This window comes from Phragmites australis, chromosome 18 (assembly GCF_958298935.1).
Source record: "Phragmites australis chromosome 18, lpPhrAust1.1, whole genome shotgun sequence".
Classification (NCBI taxonomy): Eukaryota; Viridiplantae; Streptophyta; class Magnoliopsida; order Poales; family Poaceae; genus Phragmites; species Phragmites australis.
The window spans coordinates 19,062,462-19,080,415 of record NC_084938.1 but is presented as its reverse complement, the minus strand read 5'-3'; the positions used below and the strand labels follow the sequence as shown (position 1 = coordinate 19,080,415).

The 17,954-nt window shown below is 42.7% G+C and overlaps 1 protein-coding gene and 1 long non-coding RNA gene across 2 annotated transcripts; both read left to right on the top strand.

Moving 5' to 3' along the window:
• Nucleotides 1-1,132: 1,132 nt before the first annotated feature.
• Nucleotides 1,133-7,406, top strand: LOC133898703 (uncharacterized). The gene is made up of 5 exons (XM_062339377.1): nt 1,133-1,551; nt 2,334-2,419; nt 2,583-2,933; nt 3,025-5,627; nt 5,736-7,406. Exons 1-5 carry the CDS (start codon nt 1,530-1,532, stop codon nt 6,982-6,984), a joined length of 4,311 nt encoding a protein of 1,436 aa, XP_062195361.1. The 5' UTR covers nt 1,133-1,529; the 3' UTR covers nt 6,985-7,406.
• A 1,637-nt stretch (nt 7,407-9,043) lies between these two features.
• Nucleotides 9,044-10,775, top strand: LOC133898704 (uncharacterized). The gene is made up of 2 exons (XR_009906254.1): nt 9,044-9,712; nt 10,406-10,775. It is a non-coding gene; the product is annotated as an uncharacterized LOC133898704 (long non-coding RNA).
• Nucleotides 10,776-17,954: the final 7,179 nt, after the last annotated feature.

Genomic DNA, 17,954 nt, shown 5'->3' with positions numbered 1-17,954 from the left:
TAAGACAAACAAATAATAATCAATATTTTGGAAATTGAACCGTCTCACTAGAGACTATCACTTATAGAAATGTTAGACACTTCGGGTGAGCAAGGGGGCTCATTTACTGAAGGTAACTTATATAGCGCGAGATCTTTAACGGGCGAAAGGGACGACGTTCGGTGGTACCATCTAATTCATGGGTTCAGCCCATCAAGGGGGAACCTTGCCTGTGTAGGGCTGCTATTGGGGAATGGTCTCACAGACCCCTTCGAACATTGGGTCGAAGACCTCTGCAGACACCTAACTAACAAGGCTTACAATTGCAGTGGATCTGTCGTATTGCATTAACCCTTTGGCAAGCTGAATGAACCATTCAGACTCTCCGTGCCGCAAGAACGGTTCCGATAACTAGGATGGGCGAAGCCTTCGTTGGGTCTTTAGAGCTTGGCCGAAAGGCTTCGCTCGATGCGAGGGATTCATGCAAAGGGATGCCGAAGGTGTAGTCGAGCGGAGACCTTCGGAAGTCCAAGTGAAAGGTGGCCCAAGGCCGACGCGAAGATGGAGAAAAAAAAAGGCGAAGGCATGATCTAGGAGGACCGCTGCTAGGGACCGAAGAATACGCCGAGAATACGACAGTTAGAGGGGTAATCTCGTAAACTATAATAGTGAGCGGTTGATTACGACATGTAAATAGGATGTAAGTATAACTGAGATGACATACGACATTAATACCAGAGGAAATTTCCCTACTTTGTATACATTTCCTTTTAGCCTTCGAATCACTTCGGATCCGAAGCCCATTACTTTATTAGGGAACACTAGTCCAAACACTATTGTTAGTTAAAATTTGAAAAGTTTAACTAAAACTTTTTAAAAGGTATGCATTTATGATAAAGGGAATATTAAAGACCATGTAATGGACATGATTTTGCAGGTGCACACCAGCACTCAACGGAACAAATCTGTTGCAGCTCGGCCTAAACAAATGGCCCGATCCATCCGCAGGAATCAATCCGCTGCGCTGAGCTCGCTCCATCTAGAAGAAAGAGTAACCCCCACCCCAGCCTCCACCTCCAGGGGCAATCCGGTCCATCCGAACGAAGATTCGTGCCACCAGACTCCATAGTCCATACCCACCAAGGGAGAGAAAAAATAGGCATTTATACCGAGCCCTCGCAAAATCACAGAAAAATATGGTCTTCATCTTCTCCTCCCACCCGCAGGCGGCGAAGTAGAACAAGGGAAGGCTCCAATAAAAAAATCGCGACCGGCGGCGGCGACGGCGAGGCGGAGTCGTAAGCGGGAGCTGCGGAAGGGAGGAGGCGTCGCCGATCGATCGGTCCGGCCCGGCGCGGTCGGGGGTCAAAAGCGGAAAAGAGGAGCCGCGGTAATTTCTTCGCGCCGCGGCGCACGCAAGGAATCCAGCGAGGGAAAGACAGCGATGGTGCGGAAGGGTCCGGATTCCAGCTGAGTCCCGAGCACGCAGGAGCGGCAGCGGGGAGAGGAGAGAGAGGGGACAGGCAGAGGCGGACGCGTCGCTGGGTTTGATGAGGAAGGCTGGAGCAAAAGGTATATGCAACCCTAGATCTTAGAAATCTGAGTAGCCTCCGCGGCTGCTGCTTTGCCAGCTCCCGCCGCCGCCGCGACGTCCGGATTTGCGGGGGTTTGGGTTCGGCCGCCGCCGCCACGGAGATCACCCTGTGTTCCTCTGGTTTCTTTGTATGTTGCGGATGAAGGACAGGTTCTCGTCCTTCGGGCGTCAGATCTGCTTTGTCTGAGGGATTTGGACTGCTGGCGGTGGAGTTCTTTTCTCAGGTCAAACTACGGCTTGCCTCTGTTGCATCGTCTCTACATGTCTGCCGGAATGATGTGTTCATCAGAAATTGGCCCGGATTCCAGATCTACCTGCTTGACAGGGGATTAATTGTTTTCAAAGAAGAGGAATTGGTGTTTTCTCTGGGGTGGAGGCCGATGGCTGACGGCAGAGGGCAGTTGACTTGACTTATGAGGAGCTGCTGTGTTATTTTGTCGCTACGGGGTTCAGTTCGGGCAGGAGAGCCTTACTTCTGGTTTAGCTTCTGGCTTTCAATGTGTGCTGCAAGATAAGATTGCTTGTTTGTATGCGCTCGGCCAGAAGTTGAAGCTTTTCCCTGATTAGCACTAAGAGGGTTCAAGTAGTGGCTGTCTGGCTGATGATGGGTGACCAGGGGCGGTGGCATGGCTGCAGAGGCGTTGTTTAGTTTTTTCCTTATGTGCATACTATGTGGACTCTGATGCTATTATTCTTCAAACAGTACCATAAGCTTTGGTGGTGTGGTGCTCAATAGCAACCTGTTGTTTTTGTTTTCCAGAGGGATCAATTGGATCCAAGGGTGCGGTTGATGTGAATCAATCTCCTGTTTCCGTTGCAGTAACAGGAAGACGATCTGATTTGATGGTACGCTCATGATTTACCAACACGTTGATTTCTTTCTTGCGTAAACTGTCTGCGTCCCTAAAAGCTTGTTTCGGTTCACTTCGCTAAAATGCTACTATTTGCCTCCTTGTATCTTTAGCTTTCTGCTGTTCGGGATCTTATGGCTAGCTTGGTCTCTTTTCAGATCAAATTTTGCACTTGCACCGGAAGGTCATCGTCGTCATCATTTCGCAATATCAATAACACAGATATTTCAATGACCTGCAAAGGCTGTACTGGTGAATCAACAACAGACAGAGGCGGGCCTTCGTGTAGCAGCAAGCTTAACGGTATGGGCCTGGAGCTCCCAAGACCTATAGATCCTGAGGTGAGATGGAAAACTGTAAACAGAAGGCAAAGAGCCGCAAGGAGAGCAAGGACCTCCTTCTCTGGAGAGGACAGAATGAAGGATGAAATAGGATCTTTCTATGCATTCGGCAATTCTACGAATCAAGAGATGGCACAAGAAGATGCTCCAGTCTCTGAATCTGAGAAGGTTCTTACTTTTCTCTTTTGAAATATGATGAAAATAACAGTCAATACATTCATCAATGCTAAGTTTTCGAATGATTCAATTTATCTTGCAGTTTGGGGTATCCATTCTTGTTAGACGCTTTAGTGACCCCATGGAAAATGTCCCTATAAAAAAGAGAAGATTTCATATGGATTGTTCTCCATCACCTCCACCCACTCCATTGCTAGTGGATCCATATGAAAAAATAGTGGGCAGCACTTCTGGAGGCATCCCATCATTTGAGAAGCATCGTAAGGTCATGATGCTTAGAGGTGAGTGCAAGGAGGAAAATAAAGGCCCTTTTGACGCTGATGATTTTTCTGGTATATCAATACTAGCTGCTGCTGCTTGTGAGAGTGAGATGGATGGTGACATATTGAATGTGGCATGCTCAAAGTTAGCTCATCCTCTCGAAGGAAGGAAGCTGGAAAATACTATGGGTAGCTCTGAGTTGAGTCTCCTACATGGCATGGAGGGGGATAAATTAAATATTACGGAGGCTTTACATTGTATTTATGATAGGCCTCTCAAGTCACCTAATTCTGCTCCAGATATGAAGCCCTTATTTGTTACCACACTGAAAAGCTCAGAAAATCTTGTTGAATCTGCATCTGCTCCAATGGTTAATTGTTCGCTCTATTCTGCATCGAGCAGTGCAAAGAAAACAGAGATTGCTTCTGATGCTAAGTCGTCAAGTGTTGCAATGCCTAACAGCTCAAGTAATCCAGATAAATCTGTAGGCTGCTCGCAAGATGCAGTTGAGCAAACCAATCGTGCCAATGGCACTTATGATTCTAGGTTACACTGGGATCTAAATGTTGCAATGGAAGCATGGGACACCAATTGTGGTGATGATGATGATCCTACAGTTGCTACTGTAAGCGATCGTAATGATGCTGGAAATGACACGAACAAACCACAGATATCTCATGATCTTTTTAACTCAACAGATGCTGGTGATGTTCCTGGTCTCTCTGTTGACAAAATTCATATGGTTGATGCACTAAAAGATGTTAATACAAAGGATGAAGGTGGTTTTCCTGCTGACAGTTCATCTCACCCTTTGCACCATCAGTCTTCCCAAAATTTGCAGCTAATGAAATCTGAATCTGTAGGGAATGATACCGCTGCAGAAACAATGGATTTGCCTGATCAGCAGAAGAGCAGATTTGCTTCTGTAATGGAATCACACCTAGGGTCTAATCCAGAACCGGCTCTTATCACAGATCATTTTCCTTTAACTGAAAATGTGGAGAAAATCGATGGTTCACATCCCCCACCTGTTGATTGTGAAGGTTTGTCTCATATGTATCCTGCAAATGATCATGTTGGAGGTAATTCAATCCAAACAAGTGAACTGGGCTCGACAGTGAAGCCTGTGGCAAGCAGATTAGTTTCTGAGGAAAGCACAAACCTTCCAACAGTAACTGCTTTCAATAAAAAAATTACTGATTTTGGCTGGAGCGATAATAAAGTTGAAGAAACTTCTGAACAAAGCATATCTGAATTTAAGAACCAGGAACTTTTGGATGTTGATTCAGGAACTAGTAAAATGGACCAGTCAGTTAGTAGGAAGGGTGAACATGGCACTGATGTACTGTGTGTGCCCAAGAGCTCTGCAGATCCAGAAAATCTCGTTCCTCCTCCAGAGGACAACCCAGGGTCATCTGTTTGTGATATGACTCATGTGCATGAAGAAGATGGTGCTGAGGCAATGATTAATTCTAAAGACTGTTCAATTACTTGTGCCAACAGTAGCAGTGCAGAAACATATTATATTTCAGGTGTGGCTCCTCGGGCTCCTGGTTTCAATTCAGAATGCAACAAACCAGGTGTTACTGACACAGGCAGTATTGTGGATTCACAAGCTGCAGCTCATAGCTACCAGAATGGTTACGAAAATGAGCTTGGGAAGGTCGCATCGGATATTTGTTTAGAGAACTGCTATGAAACTGACACATCTCATATTAGCAAAAATCTAGCTGGTATTGGAGAAGTCGATGTCGAGGAGGATGATTCTCAATATGAGGATGGGGAGCTTAGAGAATCTGGTGATCGTTATTGGGCGGATGATGGGTACAAAGAAGTTAATCGTACCAACTGGCACTATCAGGTATCAGATTACAAGAATGAAGCAGCCACCCCTGACATCCCTTCTCTCCCTATTGACTCTGTTTCAAAGAATGTGGGTATTCCTGTTTCTGGTTACAATGGAACACAATCCAGAAAGGAAGATGATGCTGTTTCACCTGTCTCATCTAAGCGCTCGTGGTCAACAATATGCTTAGATGGTGGATCTAGTGCTGGTGGGAAGGATCAGAACATTCATTCCAGAGTGACAGGTGATACTCAGATGTATGAGATAAACCCAGGCCGTGTAACAGTTGGATCTGCTGCAACAGCCAGCCAGTCTGAAAGGTGCAATGATGGTTTAGGTGCTGATCTGTTAAGTATCACAGTGAAGAATACAGGTTGGGATATGCTGCCTGAAGATCAAAGGCACTCTCAACGTGATCCAAGGGACGGATCTGATTCTTCTAACCAGTGTGTTTTGAGCTTATTAGATGCAGCTGGAGATGATGAATCGTTGCGAAAAATGGGGCTATCGAATAGAGATGTGCAACGAGTGGAGCAGCCAAGATCCTTTGACGGACCCCACAGAAATGAACTGAGCAGGTAAATTTTGAGTGATTTGTTTAGTCATCATACAGGTAATTCAATTCCTGATGATTTCATTGTCGTGATACCATTGACTAATATCATGATACCCCTTCTTTTATGCAGATCTGATGATGGTTATGGCTCAGGCTCAAAAGCTGAAAGGACAATTGACTCTCATAGATCACATGGTATCTATGATGCATCACGACATACTCAAGCGGGCAGCCGGGGGGAGCAGTGGGTGGAAAATTCAAAACATCCTCGTTCTACTCGGCATAAATCACCTGAGTATTATAATTATGGCTTGTCTGGTCCAAGGAACGCTGCAGAAGCTGCTGTTGCGAAGATGGAGAGCAATGGTTTTGTTGTTGCACATGATGGCACTTTAGTAAGAGTTGTTGATGCTGCAAATGCTGGTCACATGGCAAGAAGGATGAGAAACACTTTAAGTAGTTCATACCGCCCTTTGTCAGGACACGGTTCTCCAATTGACAGGGATGGAACCTGCGGGTTGTCTAGAGGGCCTGCACATGCTAGGGAAGCATCTGCAGAACGGCACTTTGGTGCAAATAGTAACAGGTCTGGTCGATATGGGCCTGAGATGGAGAAAGATCATACTACTGATGGAAATTTGAGTTCAGTTCGTTGCTCACTGTCCAGCAGACAACGGGGCATCCCGACTGGGAGAGCATCACTTAAACTTTCATGTGCTCGCAGCAGATCCCCTTCTGGCTCAAGGTCTCGATCCCCACATGATTGGTCATCACCAAGAAATAGAAGGAAAATAATGGCAAATGGAGGTTCAACTTTACGGAGGCATAGTATATCTCCACCTAATCACATGACTAAAGTTAGAATGGGTAGAATGACTTCACCTCAGAGACAACCTGGATATGATGATCGAGCTATGTGTTACAGCACTCCATCGAGAAACCACACATACTCCCAACATGCTTCAACATGGGTTGATGGAAGGACCAGCTCAACGGTAGATCTTTCTGATCATAATAAAAGATATTCAAGGAGAAGCCCTCCTCTGAGGATTACCTCACGAAATGACAGATTTGATGTAATGAACTCCCAAGGACGATCAAGTTCTAGAGAATTCTACCGCCCGACACAGGGAAGACTTCCTTATGGCTTTGATAGGGGAAATAAGTATGATGGGAATGGTTATGATCAAAGGGAATATGCTGATAGATATGAAGGTCAATCAGTCAAGCCATATGACCGGAATGGTGCTGTAAAGCAGTTCAGAAATAATACTGGAGATAAATTTCGCACTCGACCCACTCGTATTTCTGCTTCCAGATCACCAGAACTACAAAGAAGGGTGAGTCCTCGGAGGCTTGACAGGAGCTTTGAGAGGTAGTTGGGAAGCTGGCTGTGAATTTGCCTCATAGAACTAAAAAGGATAATAAAGTTCCGTTGGGATATGATTGGACTGGAAAAGGCAGTGTTGCAAATCCTTGATGGAATTCAATCTCTGCAATTTCATGGAGGACTCTCTTGGGAGCAGCACTTTGTGTTCTACTGCTGCTTTATGTGTTCAAGCACAGATGCTCAAATCATGCACTTCTTGGGAGGGGAATGCAGATTAACTTCACAATTTTCCTGTTTTCGCCTGTAAATATTTATATTGGTAGTAGAATTATAATCACTGCTTTCAGCTTTATGGCTGTTCTTTTTATCTTCTAATATTTTGTCACGTTTATCCCTTGTGTTCTTTTTAATGGGCGTTATCCCTGTATGAGGTCTATTTAAGCATATCAATCAATTAATTTTGAGCTCAAATATCTGTCTCTTATGTTTCTAATTTTCATCGGGCATTTTGTTTATCCAACTGCCAGTGGGCAGTGTTACATGTGTTGTTCAATATATATTTAGTTCACAGTGCCTGAGCCCATTTTAAACTCTGTTCTCGAAAGTTTGACATCCGTGAGGTGAATAATTTTCTACTTTCTTCTATTATATTTTGCTTTTTTTGCCACGAAATTGACTTTGACATTCTTTTTTCAGGAGAAAGGTTGGTGTAGTGCTCTTGTACATCCAAGAGGATGCAAGGTATTGAGCCATAGTTGATTCTGTTCCATTTTTTGAGTATATTTAATAATGGTTGATTTCTGGAGTACTGGCCTTGACTTTCTGTCTTTTTTCTGCTCATTAGTCCTAGCACACCATTTTCAGAAATATAAGGGACATGGCTCCTCTTCCATAGGAATTAATCGAATATTAGCATATTACTGCTCTTGGTTTACTGTCACATATCAATTTATGTGATTCAATGGTTATGAATGCAGAGTAGTTTCTCCTAGAACTTTTGTTATGGTCTTCTTTTGGGCATATGGCCTTTGTAAAAACTCTTCGTACAAAGACTTCTTTTACTAACAAAATAGAAAAAAATCAGTAGGGGGCTCCTCCCCTGCTGGTCTGGTAAAAAATGGTTATGAATGCAGAGCTGTCAATGTGCTCAGCCTGATTTATTTTGTTGGGGTCAGGTCCTGATAAGAGCCCCAATTAGATAGCACAGCATGGTTTTCGTGTTGTCAAACAGGCCAAGTTCTAACCTGATTGTGACATGACTATTTGATGTTTTAAGATGGAACAGTATGGTTGAAATGATATATACTATTTTCAGTAGACAATTGGTGAACAGGTCAGTACAACATGGTTGATTCTTGGTACGGGCACGATACCTATATATAATGGATCGAAAACGACAATGTGTTGTATGGAAAATGCAAATGAGAATTTACCAAGATTTAAATAACATTGTTTGACTGGTTATTTGTTTGTCAGCTTGCCATGTTTTGTTAACATGTAAATCGTATTAAGTAGGTTAACCTGACCAACCTAATCGCTGAAAATGTCTTGTTGTGTTTCTCAAACCTGTTAAATCTATTTTTGTCTGTTTAATTTTCACATCTCTAAATGGATGCCATTGCATAATGGCTCATGCTGAGTAGGGCAAAATTGCTTACTAATTTCTGGATGTCACATTCATTTTATATGTGGACTTCATATTATTATGACAGCCAATCTGACAAGGAAATGGTCATCAGTGTTTTAGCCCAGAGAATGCATCCATATTTCACCTACCTAGTTGTCTGCAATCTTGTTTGGTATAAATGTGATTTGTTGGGCAGCCATATGTGGTATGTAGGTTTAATTAGTGAATATGATGTTATCATGTTGTATAACACGGCTTTAGACAATGTATTAGTGTGTATAGACGGTTGTCTTGCTGATTGAGGCATTCAATGTACTGATGTTGGAGCCATTTGCTCCAATGCTGCACTCGTGAATTCATTACACTTGTGTGCTTCAGATAGTGGCATACTCTGGAACTCGTGAATCTTCTTTTGGCTTCATTGCAGGATGGAGGCCCTAGTTTTGTCATGTGCAGGAGAATTTGAAACTTCCAAGTAAGATTCAGTGCTGTCACTCGAGATTCTGCAGATTGCTTAGTTATATTTGAAATTGACGTCGTGTTCTGCATCTCAATTCATCCCTATGGTATCATGGTAGCAGCATCGTGTGATACCAAATTGCGCTCTTGCACTGGAAGTGCAACACAAATTGATTAGAAATCATAAGAAAAATGAGCAGTCCCTTTTCTGTCTTAGAAGATGTGCCATTAACCGATTAATGCTTGTAACACTCAAGAATATGATTCTTCTAAACTACTGTTGTAGTGAAAAGATTTTTTTCCTTAAAAAGAACAATCTTGGAAATTTAAAAGTTTCTTTAGCTTTTAAACAAGAAATTAGGAACATAGGATAACTTTGATTTCCACGAGTAGCTATGTATTTATACATTTCGATTACCTCCATCTCTCTTTATATGATTTCTGTCCTTGTTTTCTGACTCCAGTTTTGTGTCAACTAGATATTCTGGTGGCCATGCCTCCTCGATGCTAGCACTATTGAACAAACACATCATGTATAGTACAATGTCGGAGTTTACTAGAAACAACCGAAATGGAATAACTTTTTTTTTTTTACTTTTTTCGAAGGATATCTCTCTTTACTCTTGATTGCATATGCCAGATGCTAGGCTGCTACACTAGTTTTCGGTGCCTGGGGGCCGGGGGTGGTAAGGTATGAGAATCAATATTGACTTGTGTTCCCTCCAATTTGCGACAGTGTTATCAGAGCGTATTGGAGCATATGAAAAATTCAAGGGGAACTTAGGTGCTTCAATTGCAATCCATCACAATGGGGTGAATTATCTACAAAACAAACGAGTATCCAAGATATCTGCATGACGGCTTTGGTGTTGCTTGATTGCTTGCAAAACCCTCTGTTATCACATAGCAGTGATGTTCCTTCATTGCCAAGTTATTCTTGTTCTGCTACACCCTCCATTCCTGTGTTAATTCGTAGAGATCTGATGACACCGCACTTCCTTATTCACAGACCACAATACTGTATTCATGGTTCAGAACATCCACGACACAGGTTTCCGTTCAAACCTGTAGGCTCTATTTTTTGACAAGTGGTCCAGTTCAGGGCCAAAAATATCCCCCCTTGATCTTTCTTTTTTGTGGAACTATATTGCTTATTAGGCATAGCCAAAGAATCCAGTCTGAGTCTTGAAAAAGAACTTGAAGCAATGGGTGGTAGCCTTTTCCTTTTTTTGTTGTTGTTGACCCCCTGAATCATTACGATGAACTATTGATTTTTTTATATATTTTTCTCCTTAAACATTAGTCTGAACTGACATATCATCGTTGTAAGATCAATCCGATACACTTTATGGCAGTTTTGATTTGTAGCTGGCTATTTTTGCAGGTGGTGGGAACGAACATACACTGCCTTTCGGTTTGTGGCACATGTCCAGCAACTGCAATTCTGTTTCAGAAGCCTCGAATAAAGCTTGCACAAAGGCATCAACATGCCATCTTAAGCAGACCAAGCTGAGAATCTCCTGAATGTGCTTCTCTCAAGCTTATTCAGGAAAACGCCAGAGGTGTGAAGCCGCTCGTGGACCATCCAGATGTTTTATCGTGGCTAGTTGTTACTGAAAAGATGTCAGAAAGCGCTGATGGATTGCACGAATCAGGTCTCTTCGGCCCAGAGCAAAGATTCTCAAATCCATTTGGTGTACTATTAGATCGCATCTATGTTTGCAAAATATATAAGCCAGCATTCATCGTCTCAAGCTGTGGGCAGTCTGTCAAGTATGTTGTGAGATTTGCATACTTTTTCGCTTCTAAATCTGCTATTTAGTTTCATTGCGATAACGCGTCGAAACATGTATGATTGAACAATTAGGCCCTCAGTTTTAAGTCCTTTAGTAATAAGGAGAAATGTGCTGAACCGAGTCATGTTTTGTCTTTGAGATGTGTGTTCAGTTGAACTAGTTAGGCAGAATCCTTTTGGCCATCGACATAAACAAAGGAGCCCTGTCTCGCGGTTGCTCTCCGAAGGAATCCCAAGCTCACCATCAAATCTAGTAGTCTACACCCTTTGTGTTTCTTTTTCCTCGTCAACAAAGCACCGACGCTATTGTTCAAGAGCCACTCTTATCATGAAATTGTTGCAAAATATATCGCTGAAAGTATACATATATATACCCTATATCGTTATCATGAAAATAGGATATGCCATGCTTGCTTTCTTGTTATCGGAGACGAAGAAACTCCAACAGATTAGTAGCCGTGCAGAACGAGTCTTTCACAATGAAGAACTGTTGACATATGACAAGGTGCAGCGCATATTTCACAGAAATGAGGTTCAGAAGACAAATACATCTGCCTGGCTTAGGTTTTAAGCGGCAACTGAAACCAAGGGAGAAGTCCTTAGTCCAATGAATTTTGTAACCTCAACCACAAGCTTTCAGTGTCCGGTGCATTCCTCCAAGAAACTATATATGCAAGCCTTTGACCTCTCTGGAGTCTGGAACTCTGTGATACATGCAATTCAGGCTGTACTCTCCTCTCAAGACGCACCCTTCTGAAGTAACTTGCCACATTTCTTTTCTGCTACTTGCATCAAGTGGAGAGCTGTAATGTTCCTTACCAGAAACTTTGTTTCAGAGAATCATCTATGGTGGAAGACTGAAAGTGAGGAGAACAGAATAAAGCCTCTCAGAAATCTTTTTTTAATGATTGACTTAACCATATGCTTACAAAACAAGAAGTTCAACTTCTGAATCTTATTCTGATAAATTTACTTGCAATGGAATTTAACCTTACGTTTAGAGGAACTAACTACCATGATTCAAGATGTGGAATTACTCATGTTGTAGGATAATCATTAAAAAAAAAGTTGAACTTGACCAGATAACTGAATTGACCAGATATTTGTACCCCACCCACTGCTACCTTATCATGACTCCAATGAAACCATGAGCCCAAATCAAGGTGTCAACTGAAAAGCCTTTGCCCTAAACAACCTGTTTCAATATTGAAGATATGCTGCTTCTTTTCACTTAGTGGCAGGATTGATTGCTACACCAGCTGTACTTAACAAATGCAGTTATCTTAACCGGTGCCGGTTTGCCACTTTATGCCAAAGCCTCCCCACTCACACACCACAAACCACTCTTATCTTTCCAATTTGGCCTCCACATTTCGGTCAAAAACAAGTCAAAACACCTTTCTTCTCACACATAGGTTGCACGAACAAACCAAATACGAGGGGGCGAAAAGGACAATAATGTTCCATTTGGAACACAGGTATTCAGTCCGGTTCTTGCCAAATTTGAACTATTTCCTATGAAATTTCAAGGTAGGCTGAAGGAAAGACGAGACGTCGAACGAAAGGTAGGACCAGGTAACCAACCCAACTTCTGAAAAGAAAAGATTTTAAGAAAGGAGGCGTTGTTGATACTCATTGGGATGTGCCCTGTAACGCCCTAGGTATCCACCTACCCAGAGGTCACTACCTAACACCTACCCTGCATCGCCTCTTTCCTGGACAATCAGAAAACACATAATTCCCACATGCATAATATTTATAAGAAAAAGTAAGCATCACAACCCAAAACTAGGATCCGATACAACGTGTGGATCTGATACATTCGACCCAACATCACCGAGCTGTTTAACTGACCAAACCAGCAACTACAATGCTAAAACATTATTAAAAAGACCACATATTGATATTTATGTGCTGACAAGTGCTGCCACGTGATACTACTTCCCCTTCCAAACATGATGAAATCAGTGTGTACCTAAAAACCAAATGAAACACAAGAGTGAGTAAAAACACCCAACAAGTACAATATGGAACCTGGAAGAACAAACACAACAATGAAATCCATGAAGAGTGAGAAATAGCGGAATTTTTTCTTCTTGAAAACAACAATGAATAGTAGTTTTCGTCTGAAACGGACAAACCTGAATTTCTTGAAAATCAGCAATGAATGGTAGTTTTTGCCTGAAATGAACAAACCTGAATTTCTGGAAAAGCAACAATGAACAGCAATTTTCGTCTGAAACGAACAATTTGGAATACATCCTTAGCATTTACCAGTAAAAATGAGCAAGTGGGCCCATCACTTACTCACAAGAGTATGAATATAATAACCAAATTGCACATCCGGTACCACCAGAACATGAATGAAATTGTAAAGGAACAACACATCCATGGATTGGAACACTCCATGGAACATGAACGATATAAAAGGATCATCATGAAGACAAGAATCAGAAACATGAAACATCACATTGAAACTTGAGTTACGAAATCACAGGAACACATGAATCATGAAGGAGTCAATAACATGATCGATAGGAAGCCAAACCATATGACACACATCAATAGGTTCGTCATGCACTTGTCTTAACCGTGAAGAGGGATCATCTTCACACCATTAGCAGTGACACTCCCCAAACATGTGGAACAAGATTATACTCAGAATATGTCCTAGAATGTGCACATGACTATATGTTGGGTGTCTGAACTAAACTACCTACCCGACCCCAAAATTCCCGATTTTAACGTTTTTCGGAAATTTGACCATCATAATTGATCTATGAACGGTTACTAATTACGTAGGAGCTACCCTTGATGCGAAGATCACAGACTGGTGAAAAATTTAGAGAAATTCCTGATTTTTCCCCTTTTCTCTTCTTCCTCATTTCTTTCTTTCCCTTTCTTTCTTTCGTTTTCCTCTTCTCCTTTTTTTCCTTTCCTTCTTTCTCTTTTCTTTTTATTTCTTTCCCTTTTTCTTCTTCTTCTGTTCTTCTTTCTCTGCCTTGCTTCCTTCTCCTCTGCACTGAGGTAGCAGCAAGGAAGCAGCGGCATAACGCAGGAGACAACACTGACTCCGGTGGCTGGTGGCGGTGAGCGCCAATGGCGGCGGCTGGTGGTGTGTACAGACAATCAAATGGTGGGCGACTACTGTCATGTCTCAAAATGCTAATTACATATTTAGGCATGCATAATCGTTATCGCATGTTCTTGCATGTGTTTGTCTATTAAAAAACCGGTTAAATAGGTCTCAAACACCCTGGAGATGGTTTAGAGCACTTGGGAGAATCCCTACATGACTTGGAGAAGAAAAATGATAGAAGGAGGATGATGAGGGGAGACTTAGGAAAATTTCAGCAAAAGAACCCTCTCGCGGTCTGACCGGTGTCACCCGCAGTTTGACTGCCAGGTGCGCTGCCATGTGGGCTGCCAGGTGGATTTCCCACGGTCCGACCGCTCGAGCTCACGGTCTGACCGCCAGCACACACATGCTCGGGTTAAGTGGATCGGTCACTTCCTTTTGCTCTCTCCCTCTCACTTTTCTCTCACTCTCCCTCTCTCCACCCAACCCTAGAAAGAGAAAGAGAGCTCTACTCATCGCGTTCGAAGGTCGAAGATCGGAGGTGGGAACTCCCAAGAGCTTCCCTGCGGACTTCCCCAAGTTTCCCCCCCTCTTCTCCCTCGTTGGAGAATCATTCATCGACCGCAACCTTCACCACCACTCCGAGAGCCGATCCGCGAATCAGAGCCTCCCCGAAGCATTCCAATATAATAGAAAGCTTCGATAAGCTGAGGTGAGCTATCCCCTACCGTTTCTCTGTTGTTTTCGAGCTCAATTTGACCCTCGTGTCTTTTAGACCTAAGTTCAATCTAGCCTAGATCCAATCCATAGGGTATTTTGAGTTTAGCTCGGCGAATGATATCTAAATCACTTTAGAAACACTCCACTAGTCCCATAGAGCATTTTGGCACCCTTCATTATCGAAGGTCTTGCCAAAATCCTCATCAGCGACTCGGCAAAGGCGGTGCCGGCAAGGTCTAGTGGTCTGACCACCGTTAGGGCTGGTCTAATTGCCAGTTGGGGATCGGAGAATTCGAGCTGAATGTTCAATTGAAGGGAGTCTAAATTGATAAACTATGTTTTATGTATGTTTGCATGTATTGAGTTAAGTGTCGGGCTTATTCGGGTAGAACCTATGTTGAATTGCATATCCTCTACCTAGAGTTGTTAACTATCCTCATCCTTGTCACCTCGGTAATGTTGTTGATGTCTAGTTTAAGAGTTGTTCGACATACTTAGCAATGCATAAGTCATCGGTAGAAGTCGAGCGACGGTGATGCCATCGTTTGCGAGCATAAGGCTCACTTATGGTTTACAAATACGTTTATGATGTTGAGATGGTTGGATGAGTGGTGAGTATGAAGCGAGATGTGGACGGTGTTATGGGTGTTTTCTGCTCAGGAGGAGTCCTCGGGGCAGTTCAGGAGAGGAACCCAGGCACTATAGACCGCTTTGCATCGTTTAAGCACCGACCGTTGGCTTTAGCACTTATAATACTCACCACATACTGATCTAATGGTAAGGTGAGCCGAATACATTTGTAGCTGTAATCATTTGGGCCTAAACATCGATGGTGTGAGTGGGTGGGCTTGTAGGGGTATCTAGTTTGCTCCGGGATTAGTTTTAGATATTTCCGCACCGAGCGATGCACAATCCAAATGGTTGGAGCTTATTGGGAAAAGTTATCATGAGTACCCCTTGTGTGCACTTTAGCGGATGGAATAAGCCGAATGGTCCTCATGTCATGTGGGTAAATGAGTATCTCCCTGGAGGGTGTAAAAACAGTTCGAATTGCCGCGCTCTCGTTCATGAGCATGCCTTCTGTCTATACGCACCATCGTAGAGTCACAAGTTGTGGATTGTGTTGGATATGTTGGTCATGGTGGAGATGGTTCGTGTTACATATATGTTCATGATGGTTCCTTTTACATTTATATATAGTTGGTTATTGTAGGGTATAATTGTATTGTTGTTGGTTATGTTTAGATGATCACACATATGTGTCTAGGTTGCGGGCGCATATGTTTTAATCAACCTTGTGGCCTTTTTCCTTGCTAATGGTCAATTGCATAATCCTTAGAGTCGGGTTTTTTTTTGTATGTACCTTATTTGGATTAAGTCTTGCAAGTACCTTCGTACTCTACTGCTCTACAAGTTTTGCAGGTGAGGAAGATGTGATGTTTGGCTACTTCATGCCCATCGATGCTAGCGGCGGGAATGAGTAGGCAACTACTCGGAGGTCGCGCTTATGGGGTGAAGCCTAAGGGCATATGGCTTCACCCATATTTTGCTGTTTTTAGCTTTTGTTTTCGCTGCGTAGTTTCTCTTTTGGCTAGGAGTTGATCAGTTTTAGTATCCTCATAGATCTCTTTTGCTGTAAATTGTTAAACTTGTAAATGGTTAAGAACTTGTGATATAATTTAATTACTCGCTCTTTATTAAGATTGGTTATGATTGCTTATGTTGGAAATGCATGTGTTCCGATCTGGACACAAAACACATGTTAGGACTATCGGGATGGTATTCTGATTAATCATCAAGGTTGTGGTTATGAATATTGATCCTCCTGATGATTAATTAGAATACTGTTTGGACGGTTCCTCACAACTACACGGCACAACGCGACAACCACCAACATAGGGGAAGGGGCAACAACTGGCGTAAGAGCGAGGAACAACGTGGTTGGGCAGTTGGAATAATGTTATGCGGTGCGACGCGAGTGAAGCTGAGCTATGGCAACAGCAAGTGGCAGTAGATATTTCTCCGGAGCTGAGCTTCTTCCAATTTGATGTGAATAGGAACATAGTTACACATTAGACGTGAACAACTTTGGATATTTCTCCCGCATTTGAGATTCAAGCTCCCATGTTGCTTCATGTTTTGTCTGATTTGTCCAAAGAACCTTGACAAACTTTAGCATCTTACGCCTCATCACTCTTTCAAATTCTTCCAAAATCTTCACAAGTCGAAACTCAATTGTCAAATCTGACCCAATAGTCATCGGGTCCAACACTTTGTGGTGTTTGGGATCCCTCAAGTATTTTCACAACATGGAAACATAGAATACGTCATGCATGCCTTTAGTCGGCTCTGGTAGCTCCAGTCGATATGCCAACTTCCCAACTAATGCAACTATCGAGAATGGACCAATATACGTCAGACTAAGCATCCCTTTGGTACCAAATCTTACAACACCTTTAGTGGGAGAAACCTTGAAAAGTACTTCATCATTCACATGAAACTTCAAATCTCGTCTCCTGACATATGTATAGCTCTTCTGCCTACTCTAGGTAGCTAGCATGTGTTGCCATATCTCAGCCACATGCTGTGTTGTTTGTTGAACCCAATCTGACCCTAAAACTACATTCTCACTCACTTAATCCCAACAAAGTGGTGATTTGCACTTTTGTTCATAAAGGGCATCAAAAGTTGTTGAACGAATGCTAGCATGATAACTATTATTGTAGGCAAACTCCACAATTGGCAAATGATCTTCCTAACTACCTTTCTAAGACAGAACACAAGACCTTAGAATATCGTCCAAGGTCTGAATTTTACATTTAGATTGTCTGTCCGTTTGAGGGTAAAAAGCAGTGCTAAGATTCAATTCAGTACCCAAGGCACTTTGTAAACTTTCCCATAACTTAGAAAGAAACTTAGCATCTATGTCAGAAACAATACAACGAGGTACTCCATGCAATCGCACTATCTCGCGCATGTAAAGTGGTACCCAATAACTAGCTGAATTTGTGGAACAAATAGTGATAATATGCGCTACCTTACTCAGGCGATCAAGTACGACCCAAATATCATCTTTTCCCCATGGGGTACGAGGTAATCCAACAACAAAATCCATAGCAGTATCATCCTAGGGCCACAAAGGGACCTCTCGTGGTTGCAATTTCCCAGTGAAATGTTGGTTCTCAGCCTTAGCTCGCTGGAAAACCCCACACGAGGCCACGTACTTTGACATGTCTACCTTCATGCTCTTCCACAAAAAGCTCTTCTTCATACCATGGTACATCTCGTTCTCACCGGGGTGTACCGTGTATGGCGTGCGATGTACCTTTCAAAGTATAT